This window comes from Arvicola amphibius, chromosome 13 (genome assembly GCF_903992535.2).
Source record: "Arvicola amphibius chromosome 13, mArvAmp1.2, whole genome shotgun sequence".
In the NCBI taxonomy this organism is placed as follows: Eukaryota; Metazoa; Chordata; class Mammalia; order Rodentia; family Cricetidae; genus Arvicola; species Arvicola amphibius.
The window spans coordinates 5172227-5185295 of record NC_052059.1 but is presented as its reverse complement, the minus strand read 5'-3'; the positions used below and the strand labels follow the sequence as shown (position 1 = coordinate 5185295).

The window sequence follows — 13069 nt, the reverse complement described above, 5'->3', positions numbered from 1 at the left end:
ACCATATTAAAGTGAAATTGCTAGAGAGAGAAATGGTACAGTAGCTAAAATTCATGTGTGAGGACTGGAGTTAATATCCCCAGAACCCACGTAAGTCCCCAGTGGATATGGACTTACTGTGACTTCCTAGCTAACTAGATTAGTCATATCAGTGAGCTCTGGGAGAATTCCCAGAATCAACTTTGGTCCGATGCATTCACGCACATGCAACCATATAAACATATATGTACACACATATGCAAGCACACTACAGACGCTTAGGATAAAGAAGATGAAGTCTTTAGGGCTGAGGAGGTGGCTCAGAGGGTAAATGTGTTTCCTGTGTAAGGGTGAGGATGTAAGTGTGAGTCCCCAAAAGTCTTGTAGAGCCCAGCAGGTTGATCCCAGTGCTGCTACAGCAAGATGGAGACAGACACGGGAGAATCCACGTGAGCTCACAGGCAAGCTAGTCTGGGGTACACTACAGCAAAGCAGCAACGGACCCACAAGGTGGGAAACAGAGACCAGCACAATAGTTGTCCCTCAGATGTAACCCATGTGTATCCTCAAGCTCACAAATACACACACACACCTGCACACGCAGACATGCGAGTGTGCACACACACAGATTTCAAAAGTAAAGACTTTTTCAAATGGCCACCTAAAGATAACCCACAAACCAGGAGCAACATTATAGCATAGCATTAAAAGATTAATATCCCAAATATATTTATAGAATTAAAAATCAATCAAACAACTCAAACAATGGAACAGATGAACAAGCAAGCACGCCATCTTTCATGACAGACAAAAGCCAGGGTTCATCACAAACATAAATTGGTGATCATAATGTTTTTTTTTTTAATTCTCAGCTCCACAATGCCAAGTGTTAGGAACCAGGACGAGTAGGGCTTATTCACGTGAGAACTGATGTGTGCTGGAATATCACAGGAGGGTAATTTTGAATCATGACCTATGAACATGGTGTCATCTTCTAATCTACACCCTGGGCTCAGGTGCACAAGGAAGATGAGCAGTAGTGTCTGTGCTTGGCTAATTGTTACTGGGGGGGAGGGGTGAATGTGAACAACATTCATCTCAAAGAATGGCTGAATTGTGGCCCAAGCATTTATTGAAATATTATATCCAGCAGTCAGACGAGTTATGGCTGGCCACGCTTATAACCGCAGATAAGTCTCATATACACAAGACCGTGCTTAAAAAGGTTACGGTAGAATCTGCACAGCGTGTCTCCATTTATGTGAAGACTCAAAAACATGTGCACTTAAAGAAATTGGTCAGATAAGGAGCCTTTAAACGTTACTGTATAATTTGTACTTTGAAATATCTGATGGTTGCATGGTTCACTAGCTTCCAAGCTAACAGAAAATTAAGCATTAACTTTGGTGCTAACAAAAGATATCTGCTGTACCAAAACCTTTAAAATTCGTGTACAAAATTGTGGTATCTCAGTAGAGAATTAGGAAGGTTATTGTTGACTGTCTCTGAGATGCCACCAGTGAGCCAGTGAGGCATCCTTTATCCTAAGTTCCTGCCCTTCCAGCTGCCGGAGCATGAAGTATTGTCACCTATCCGCCTGGGCTGCCTGTGACTTTTGTGGACATTCTGTCTGGCGACTGCATGCCTAGACCACCAAAGCCTTCTGTCTGGACTGTGACAGCAGGCAAGGCTGAGCGACATGTCCGGGGCGCAGATCTCAGCTCTGGTGTGCGGCGTTGGAGGGTTTGGCGCTCTCGTGGCTGCTACTACGTCCAATGAGTGGAAGGTGACCACCCGCGCGTCCTCTGTGATAACCGCCACTTGGGTTTACCAGGGTCTGTGGATGAACTGCGCGGGGAACGCCTTGGGCTCCTTCCACTGCCGGCCACACTTTACTATCTTCAGAGTGGAAGGTAAACGTGAGGGCTGTGTTTGGGGCTGGAACAGGGTGCTGCCTTCCCCTTCCTGAGCTGTGTCAGCACGCTGCTGACAGCTGCCCGCTTGGTCTGGATGTGTGAGTGTGGCATTTTGCCTGTGATGGATGGGAGCTCTCTTGGCTAAAAGAATTAAATGACTGATTGGGACAAAGGAAAAATAAGAATAACCTTGTGGATCGTGTAGACCTGGCTGACGCCAGGAAGCGACTCCAATGAAATAGGCCAGAACAGAGTTCATTGGCTGGAGACCTGGTGTTAATGTTCGAGGAGTCAGAGAGAAATCTTTGCGGGAGTTCTGCTTTCATTGAGTCTCCTGTCAGAAGGATAACACTGAATGAAAGAAATCATTCCAGCGTCAGAGTGGTTCTCGTGTCCTCTTTTCTAGAGCCACGTTTACTGATGAAATGACAGAGCCATGAATGGAAGGGAATGCCACGCATGTCCCTTTTGGTTCTTTCCGCTTGGTTTTTTCACGTGTGCGTCATCTTCCTCTTCCAAACTCTGCATCCTAAAGGGGACAGTTTTGTTTGCTTGGTTCTTTGGTTTTAAAGGTATTCCGCACTTTAGAAGCCTCCAGAGAAGTGGCTGCCATTCGCTTTATACTTTTTAATACTCCCCATCTGCCTTCCCTTGCTGAAAACTTCTGCAAATATGGCCGCAGTGCACACCCATCGGGTTAGAAACTCTGCCTGAGTTTTGTTAAGATTCAGACTTTACACAGCTATGTGATAAAACTGTACCTTGGCCTCGGGGGAGGAAAGAAAGGAAGGAAGGGAGGGAGGGAGGGAGGGCGGGGGGGAGGGAGAGAGGGAGGGAGGGAGGGATGAAGGAAGGAAGGGAGGGAGGGAGGGAGGGAGGGAGGGAGGGAGGGAGGGAGGGAGGGATGAAGGAAGGAAGAAGAGAGGGAGGGAGGAGGAAGGGATGAAGGAAGGGAGGGATGGAGGAGGGAGGGAGAGAGGAAGGCAGGAGGGAGGGAGGGATGGAGGGAGGGAGGGAGGGAGGAAGGAAGGAAGAAGGGAGGGAGGGAGGAAGGAAGGAAGGAAGGAAGGAAGGAAGAAGGGAGGGAGGGAGGAAGGAGGGAGAGAGGAAGGCAGGAGGGAGGGAGGGAGGGAGGGAGGGAGGGAGGGAGGAAGGCAGGAGGGAGGGAGGAATGAATGAAGGAAGGAGGGAGGGAGGGAGGGAGGGAAAAAGAGAGGGAGGGAGGGAAGAAAGGAAAAATTTACTTAGAAGTTATTAAAGCATATTATTTTTAGGGGCTTCATGTCAGGTCTGTGCATCACTAGTCCCTAGTGGGTGCCAAGAGGTAAAACAGACTACTTCAATAAAGTCAGGAGATAACTCATAACAAGCCATGGGTAAGCTCAAGTCAGTTAGTCCATATGGTAAACTACGCAAAAACTATGACTTTTTATATAAGGGATGTATGCATTCCCAGATTTTCCTGTCCCCAGGGAATCCTGGCAAAGTCTCCTCAGACACTGAAAAATGACTATGTTTCTGAGGGTAACATTGCTGTGAGGGGAATTAAAGCCAAACCGGGGTCACTTGGACAGGCGGGTTATGTGTGTGTGTAGACATGCCTTAGGCTCTGGCACGCAGTGAACTCTGTTGTATTTGCGAATGAGTGGGTGGGTGTAGCAGTGGATGAGACTAGAGGAAGTTCAGGGTGAAAGTCATAGCCCTGGGTGAAGGCTGCAGAGCGCTGAATGAGTGAGCTACCCAAGTAATGTAGCTGGGCTCGAACTCAACAAACCAACCTGGAGTTGGCCTTACTCATCAGCTGTGAGACTTAGGCTTGAGCAACAACCCTGAGACTCATTTACAATTTATCTCTTCCATACATTGGGAGAACTAGACTCTAATGGTTCCTCAAGGCATCTCTCAGCCCAAAGTCAATTCAAGAGCCTCACAAACTCAATTGCTGATGTCCTCCATCCTTTGGCTCTTACACTCTTGTTGCCTCCTCTTCCACAGGGTTCCCTGAGCTCTGAGGCAAGGGATTTGATGAGAACAACCCATTCAGGCTGAGTGTTCTAAGGCCTCTCTCTCCATGTAATGACTGGTTGTGGGTCTCTGTATCTGTTCCTATCTGCTATCAGAGGAAACTTCTCTGAGGATGACTTGATAAGGCTTTGATCTACGAGTATGACAGAATATCATTAGGAGTCATTATATTGATACTTTCTTTTTAAAGACCAGTAGTGTTTGGCTTTACCCTGGGTCTCTTGGCTGTCTAGTCTCAGGTTCTGGGTCACCTAAGCAGTGTCAAGTATGGGTTCCGTCTTGTAAAGTGGGCCTTAAGTCAAATCAGATATCAGTTGATTATGCCCACAAGTTCTGGGCCACCATTACCCCAGCATATCTTGCATACAGGACAGATTATAGGTCAAAGGTTTTGTGACTGTGTTGGCATTTATGTGTCTCTTTTAGCAGCCTTCAGACTACCTTCCCACACCAAAGAGACGAGAATGTAGGGATGAAGTCTCCCTGAAGGCACTGGTTGACTTCTCCATGATCAATGGCTTGTGTAGGTGCTGTCCTCGGCAATGGGACCCCACTGTCAGTTTGCAGAGAGCAATATATTGACTTAGCAACAGCTTGGGTTGTCTGGGGATTTCCATGGAGTCCCCTTGGCCAAGAGTTCAACTGGATGCAACCCAGTCATGATACTGGAAGTCTCATTTTGTGGCAAGAGATGGCCAGTTGGGACTGAGTAAGATTTTCAACATTAAATCCATGTAGCAGGAATCTCTGTTCATGTCACCAAGTCTTGGCAAAGAGCTGGATTCCCAGGTAAATATTTAGGGAACAGAAGAACATGTAGTTTTCATGTGTGTTTATGATAGGATTTACAAAGAACCATGGTTTATCCAAGTGTGGGCTATGGACAAATAACACCTATGGCTCCTGAGAACTTTCTAGGAATACACAATCTTAGGTTTCCACCTAAAGGATTTCCAGGGACCTCTTACACATTAGAAGTTTTAGAAAACCCCATTTAGAAGCTTGGATCTAGAATTCCGAAAGCCTTCACAATTAGTGAATGTCTTAGTCTCCCTGAACATTGGTTTTCATGTGTGTGTGTATGTGTGTGTGCGTGTGTGTACCCAAGTGTGTGTGTGCATTCTTGTGAGTGCAAGCACACACATATGGCATGCATGTGGTGGTCTAAGGATAGCCCAGGGTGTCAATCCTCATCTCCTGCCTTGAGAAAAGCTCTCTTTGAGTTTTTTTTTCTGCAGCACACACCAAGTAAGCTGATTCCTGACTTCTGGGAGAGCCTCCTGCCACTGTTTCCAACTCCTGGTAGGAATGGTGGTGGACACAACTCCCCGGGGAGTGTTGGGATGACAGACACAAACACAGTGCCTGTCTATGTAGAGCCTGGGGATTCAGTTCAGGTCTTCACACTTACACAACAAACACTCTTCATCACTGAGCCGTCTTCCCAGGCTTCAGTATTCTTTTTACATGATGATTACTAGACACAGCAGAGGCCAAATACAGGGTTACTCCGCCTGACAGAAAGAAGGGTCTGTATAGGTAGTGGCAACTACTGCGAACACCTCTTTAACTCTTTGAAACCCCACATCTCAACTGTAAGAAGGAGTTTTCAACCAAAGCTTTGGTAGCTGCTGTTTGGACCTCAAAGCCACATGGAAGCAGGCGTCTGGTTTCTGCGGCACCTCTTGTAGGGGAAGACGGAGGCAAGGATTCCTATTAAATGACATAGTTGCATATGTATCTTGTCCTAGGACTGTTTTAATCAGCCATGGTAAGACACACGATGCACAAATGTCGGTAATGTGTAGTGGAAAGGCCTTTCCTCCCCCACAGACCTTAGGAACGCAGGAGCAGGCACACCTGCAAGGCCCTCTGGGGAAGAATGAGATGAACTAACAGGCAGGAGAGGGGAACAGAGCATGGACCTGGGCCTCCTCAGGTAAAAACTGTGCTGGACAGAGCACTGACTTGGCCATGTTCTGTACTGACTAGTTTAAATGACTTTTAGCAAGCTCTCAGGCCAGGGCTGTCTAGTTCCTGGCATTTAGGAGCTTGGAGTGTGAGAGTTGAACAAGGAGCAGCTGGGGAATGGTTTTTGACTGACTGGTTCGAAAGGCAGGCCTGCAGAGTTAGCTAGCAGTGTCTGAGAGTCAGCCAGCTCTGGGGAAGGGGTGTGCTAGTCAGCAGAGGTCGAGGGTAACTACACTATAGAGATCAGACACTGAAAAACACAGACAATACCGCGTCAACACCGGACCCTGGGTCTCTGCCCGGGTGTCAGCTGGAAAGAGCTTGGCTGTCGCATCCCAGCTTGACGCATAACACACATCTAACTTTTTGCTGACAGATTATTTTGTGTAAGAACAGCTCACATTTAACTTTCCTGGGGTTGCTCACTGCCTGTGCATTGCTCAGCACAGAGAGCGCCCCTCTGCAAAGTTCTGTCACCTAACCTACTGGAGACCAAGTCTCCTCATAAGAGGAAGACACTCAAAAGATAGCTTTAAAAAATATTTTGGTGTCTATGTGCCCGTATGTGTGTATATGCGCACACATGTGTTAAGTGCACATTTGCACGCAGATGAGCATGCGTGCAGACGTATGTGAGGTCCAGAGGTAGCAGCAAGTGCCACTGGAAATACAGCTCTGGTCCTCACACCCACACAGCAAGCACAGTACTGCCTGAGCCTCCTCCCCCATCTCCTCAGAGGGCGTTGTCCGAGAAGCCATTGCATCCATTCATCCCCAAACTTCCCGCACCTCTGCGTAATGAGGTAACGCAATGCTCATCACAGAAAACTGTATTGCTCCTAATTGAGCTTGAGGTAATTATCCAGCTGGTCTACAATTAAGCCTTTGTGAGATTCTTGTATTATAGGCAAATTTGACTATCAAAGGCTGACAACTGGCAAGTGGCTATGTTGCCATCTTATGGGCACAGAAGGATCTTGTGGGATTTAATTTGTTGACTCATTAATGTGTCCTGTCATCAAAGCCATCACTAGATTCCTGTCATAGACTTTATACTCTGTGTTTCACCAGAGGGCAGGACATGGGCCTTTCTGGGGCTCTGTAGCTTAGACCGAGGCAGATAGTCAGCAAATATCTCTGCCTAGAATGGCTGCAGCTACCAGGGTAACTACAAGGGCAAGGGACACAGAATTCCTGGAAGAATTGATGCTGGCATCATCTGGAAAGGTGGCAGGTGTCTGGGAGGGCAAGAGAGGAGGCATCTCAGGCTAAGGTGCAGACTCAGCCCCACAATTCTGTCCACTCGGGACAGAATGCTGAAAGCTTGGGCTGCCTGACCTGTAGACGGGAATGTGTTCATGGCTTCAGGGGTGGCGCTGTGTTGAATGTGGTGACAAGCAGAACAGAGCAGAGCAGAGCAGTATCTGGCACCTACATGCAGAGGCAGGAAAGAGCCACATGCCCTAGGGAATGGCCAGAACACATCTATAAGACTGAAGACCAGCTGTAGACAGAAATACAGAGGACACTGCCCGGGACATTTAAAATCTAAGGGATTAGACTTCACTTGGTGTTGGAAGCTACAAAAGCAGTGTAAGCTTTGAATTCCTGATGGGATTTGGCTGTGGGAAGATTGTCAGGGTTTTAGATTAGAACCTGAACAGAAACGGCAGTGGGAATCGAGGCAGACTTGTGGAGGCAGAGCTGATGTGTTAGTGGCTTGTGGGAAATGGGGGGTGGGTGGGTAATAGTTCCTGTGGGGAGCCTGGTGAGAGGGAGAAAACTGGGCACAAAGCTCATCCCCAGCCTAAGCTCTAGTCCCTTGGCCTCATACAGTACTTATTAGCATATAGCATGATTCAAGTTCTCCAATTCCTTCTTTTTAAAATACTGTATTCTTTGACAATGTGCACATCTGTACATAATGCATCTTGACTGTATTATATATAATATATTATATGTATTATTATATGTATTATTATATATTAACTCTCCCACCAACCTCTCTACCCCAGCCACTCCTCTTAGTTCCTTTTCCATTGCTTTGATGAGACACTGTGACCAAGGCCACTTGAAGAAGGAAGAGTTTATTGGGGTCAAAGACTCCACATTGGCAGAACACAGGCAAAGCCACGGGAACAGGAAGCTGAGGGCACACAAGAGAGAGAAAACTAGAAATAGCATGAGTGGCAAGCCTTCAGTGATAGACCTACAACCAGGCCACATCCCCTCAGCCTCCCCAAACAGCACCCCTAAGTGGGATCAAGCATTCAAATACCCAGGACAATAGGGACATCTCATCCAAACCTCCACCCTGGACTCCTTTGTAATGTCTTCTGCTTTGAATCCTGTTTTGTGTGAATGACTTACTGAGTATAATTAGCACTGCTTGTGTGACCATAGGTAGGTTACTTACCAGGGCAGACCTATAACAAAGAAAAGGACTCCCCTAGCCAGCATCTATGAACTGCCCAGGGAGGGATCAGGTGTCTCTAGCCCCTCCCCCATCAGCAGTGGAATGTTGGCTGGTCCCATCTTCTGTAGGTCTTGTACGGGTACCCACCCTTCATCCAGTAGTGTTCCACAGTGCTCTTCTCCATGCCCAAGTCCTTACACAACTTCTGCCCCTCCCCCCATCTTCCACAGTGTTTCTCCAGTCTTGAAGGACTTGAAAGAGATGACCTGTTTAGGACGGCTCTCACCTGCCCGCTCTTCGGCAAATCATGAGTCTCTGCATTCATCTCACCCCTTGCAAAAAGACATCCCTACATTTAGAAGTTTAATACAAACTGGTAGGGAAGTGGAGTAGCAATAGAAATGAACGCAACCTCAGGCTGCTGTTATGAGCTGGGGAATCAGCAAAATGAGGAGAGAGAGAAAAGAGCACAACGTAGCCCCCCCCCATATTCTGCAATGAGCTATGTCCTGCTCTAACAGACATGAGCACAAACCATATTCACTCATCCAGAGGATGGTGCTGTGGGTAGATGAGCTAGGCCTTGAAATAACCTCACAGGGCCATTTAGTGTTTCATATGGGGGAAAAGAAAACACGTGGAAAAAACATGAGAGGTGAAAAGGAGAAACATGGGATTTGGGGGTCCATGTTACGAAGAAGTTATTTAGGATTGCCGGGAGAAGTGGTTTCTCCTGGAGTACCCCACCGTGGACTGGGTTACTGCACAAAGAAAGGGCGACAGGTGCCAGCAAAGCACCATATATTGTAATATGTATAGTGTGCTAATGTTACTCTTGTTTAAAGCCAGATGTTAACGTATGTCAGATCAGTGTAAGAAATAACAGTTCTCGGGGTGTAATTTGGCATTTTGAGGATCCTAAGAAACCCATAGCATGTGCTATGTTTGCGGGGGGCAGGGGGACAGAATGACTGTTCCCAAATCCAGGCGCTGGGCTAAGTCATGGGATGGGGGGGCTTTTAGATGAATGGACATTGGTTGACATTTATTTGTACATACCAAACATAAACCACAAATAAAACCAGTCCGGCTATCCTTTAAGCAGAATGGTTTTCTCCTGAACATGAACCGTAGTTTGGGTGAAGCAGATGGGCCGCTGGGGGCTATTTTCTTGGCTGACTCCTGCCAGCTGCTCCCCTTTGCATGCCCAGCAACCCCACGCAGCTCCTGTCTTGAGATTTCTGCCCCCACAGAACTGAGTCAGCGCTGAGGTTAAGAACCTGGAGATCAGCTGATGTGCGTTTTCCCATCTGAACCCAGCCTCAGACCTCTATGCTGTCTGTTTGGGTTCCGGGCAGGAGATCGATCACATGACTGTCAAATTCCCTGATACCAGCTGGCCTGGTGGCGGCCTCCTGACCCACTGCCTGCCCTGAGCTCTCTGATTAACCAACCGGCCTGGTTGCCACATTTCTTCAGCCTGCTCGGTTCTCTCCCACACTACAATGGACTTTTTCTCGATGGTGCTGTGGGAAGAGCGATGGGAGGGTGTGAGTAAGCCTGCACATACGCACTAGTCACATATGTGATCCATTCGTTTCATTTTAAAGGTACTCAGGAGCCTGTAGTGACTCCTAGTACCCAGCTTAATCCTGGGTGCCAGGGGCAACAGCACTAGCAAGGTGCCCCTGAAGTGATCTTCCCAGGTATGGGGCAGTTCCGATACTGACCTGCGTAGGTGGCTCGGGAGTTCTTAGAGGCGGCGTAGCAGCCTGTCCTCTGTTGCTCTAACTGCTCCTCTGCTGCCTGTGCCTTCAGAGACGCCTACAGGGACAGGTAGGCGATGATCTCGCCAGCTTTCCCTCTAATTCTACTTAGAATTACGAACAAATACGAATTCGCTAGAGCCTTTCCACGTGGCGCATGCGCATCCCGTGCTTTTTCTTACCATGCAGCCCCACCCACCCCCACCACTTGTCATGTAGCGCCTCATGCATGTTACATAAATATTCTCAGATGGAAAGATAGAATTAGAAATCGCAGGTAACACTGGAGCTTGCTGCTCACCCTAGTCAGTAATCTAGACAGATGGGGATCAGAATGGAAAACTCAGCTTCCTGCTCTGCCAATGTGACAATGTGACTGTCCAGCCCACCATCACCTTGTCCGACTAGGACACACGAGGGCATTCCTGAAATGATTTTACCTGCTTCCAGGTCACCCAGAATCCTCAGCATCTGGCATGCCCCTCCCCCTCTCCTTTCCTTCCTGGTCTGTTTACTAGCTGTGTGAAGGACTAGGCCGGTAACAGTTGGTTACCTTGGTTACCATTTGCTCCAGTTCACAGTAGCCTTGCAGACTACCTTCCATACCTTGCCCATTCATCTCGGTATTAGCAAATCTCTCATCTCAAGATTGTGAAAGGCCTTCTACATATTCCTCTGTGGGATTCTCCCTGCAAACCCACGTCTGCACGTCTGTATCTTTCCTCACTGGCTTGCTCATCCTGCTGACCGCAGACCCCACTGCTCTCTCTAAGCAGGCCTCTGTGTATCCTCTTCACAGCCCTCCCTGGCGTCCCTGATTCTCAACCCCTCTGGTTATACACACCTGGATTCTCACCGTGCCTCCTTCCGTTTTAGGCTCATATCTGACCATGCCACAGAGAGCCTGGTAATCCCTACCACTGCCCTGGAAGATCCTCCAAGTCTCAGGCACAGGTGACTGCTCATCCAGGCTCAGCCTCTGGGCTCTCTCTGCTGACCGAGATTTGGATAAAATGTTAGGGGAAAAATTCTATTTTTCTACTCATTCTGAGCAAGGCTCTGTGGCACGGCCAGGAGTAACTTGAAAGGCAGAGCTTCCTAGTTCAGCTCCAGGCTTCCTTCCGCTGCTGCAGAGAGCAGCCACATGCATGGTGCAGCCTTGCACAGATCCTCCCTGGTCCTCATACTGGCTTTTTGTCTTGGCTCCTGGGGCTGGAGAGATAGTTCAGTGGTCAAGAGCACTGCTGTTCTTCCAGAGGACCTGGGTTTAATTCCCAGCACCCACCTGGCAGCTCACAAGTGTCTGTAACTCCAGTTCCAGGCGACCCATGGCAACACTCATGGCAAAACACTAATGCACATAAATTAAAGTTAAATTAAAAAGTATATATGTTGGATGCTACAATCATGTTTGTTTCATGGGCACAGTAGCTTGAGTTTAGAGAACAGACACAATCTCATGGCAAAGGTGCAGTGGATTGTGGTCATGACTGAGCTCCAGCCCCCATCCTTCCAGCATCCGTCCATCAGGGGCTCCCTCACAATGACTTACTCTCAACAAGAGAGATCAGGCCATCCTGCTCAGCCCTGCTTCATCGCCCTCTCTCTTTCCTGCCTTGGTCTCCACCCCCAATGTCACCTCCCATGCCCGGCCGTTTAATATCTTCCTCCGGGACCCCACCCCCATATTGCTTGGTACCTGCTTTGTGATTTTACTAATTTGGCTTCTACCAGGGCTACTAGCATACTTTCTGTCTCTTAGCACTGGATCGTAGGTCCACGAGGACAGGGATTTAACAATTTCTGCCTGGTCCTTGCCTGAACCATTCTGTACAAAATCTATGTTCTTTGTTTTTGAGGCAGGGACTAACTCGAGAGACCTGGAATGTCTCCTACTCACTGTGTAGCCTGGAATACCCTCACATTTGCAGCAATCCTCCTGCCTCTGCTCACAAATGCTAGAATTACACTTGAGTGCCACCCTAGGCGGATAAAACCCATGCTCTATATGTGTCCAATTAACGAATAATTGTTTGTGAAGCTGAATGAATGAAGGCAGGACCTGGATCATGGGGCATCGAGATTTCCTTTCCAACAAATGCTGTCTGTTTTATTGGATTTTGTATTGCTGTAACAGAAGACAGGACAGTTGTAACATGTATACCACGATACAAAGGAAGGAAATTCACTCACCTTGAGAGGCTAAAACCCAAGATAAAACAGATTTTTTTTTTTTTTAGTTCTTCGTTGTGTTGCCTATTCTATCCTTAAACTTGCAGGAGTCCTCCTGCTCAGACTCTGGGGCACAGAGATTACAGTTGTGAGCAGGTACACTCAGCTAGGCAGCCGGCACATTCAGCCTCCTGTGTGAGGGCTACCTGGTCATCTGTGGAAAACCAGAAATGGAAGCTATAGGCAGAAAAGTAGAAACTAGAGACCAGAGAGGGGCCTGACTTGACTCTTTATAACAAGCAGCTTCTGCCTTTGAGGCCCCATCCACTATACCAGACCAACATTAACACAGATGGACTTCCCAATGACCTAACGACCTTTCACACGTACACCCTTAAAGATGCCAGCACCACTCCATGGGGACCAAAGCATCTTTGGGGACACCCTCAAACCTTATCCAAACCACAGTTCCTACAGGGGCATTATGGAATCTCTCCAGATAGATACAGTTCCACATCCAACTTCTGGTGCAAAAGCATGGCATGGCAGACAGGAAGCACTCAGGCCCGCTTAGAGGAAGAGGAAGTGTCCCGCAACACGTGCATCAGTGGGACTTTTGTTTCTGGGCTCAGACCCCGTTTCTGTGATCACCTATTGTAGAACACGTTTGGGATTTTCAGCAATCTCTGAAGTGTACCCTACAATATCTGTGATACCCCATTGACCCTCTGGTTTCCTTTTAGGCCTTCATTTTATAGAACTTTTTATTCAGACGTTAATAATGTGAAAATCTCAGACCCATCCACACTGTTCCTTCCGAGCAG

At 47.8% G+C, this 13069-nt stretch overlaps 1 protein-coding gene across 5 annotated transcripts in view; it reads left to right on the top strand.

Annotated features, from left to right (window-relative positions):
- Positions 1 to 1678: 1678 nt before the first annotated feature.
- The window catches only part of Cldn10 (claudin 10), a 77033-nt gene continuing 65642 nt past the window's right edge, over positions 1679 to 13069 (top strand). For 3 of the 5 annotated variants that reach the window (XM_038310512.1, XM_038310509.1, XM_038310507.1), the window contains exon 1: positions 1679 to 1847. In XM_038310512.1, coding sequence (XP_038166440.1) covers positions 1679 to 1847 — 169 coding nt within the window. Of the gene's footprint in view, positions 1893 to 13069 lie in introns of all 5 variants that reach the window. The other 2 variants (XM_038310511.1, XM_038310508.1) reach the window with 1 other exon arrangement.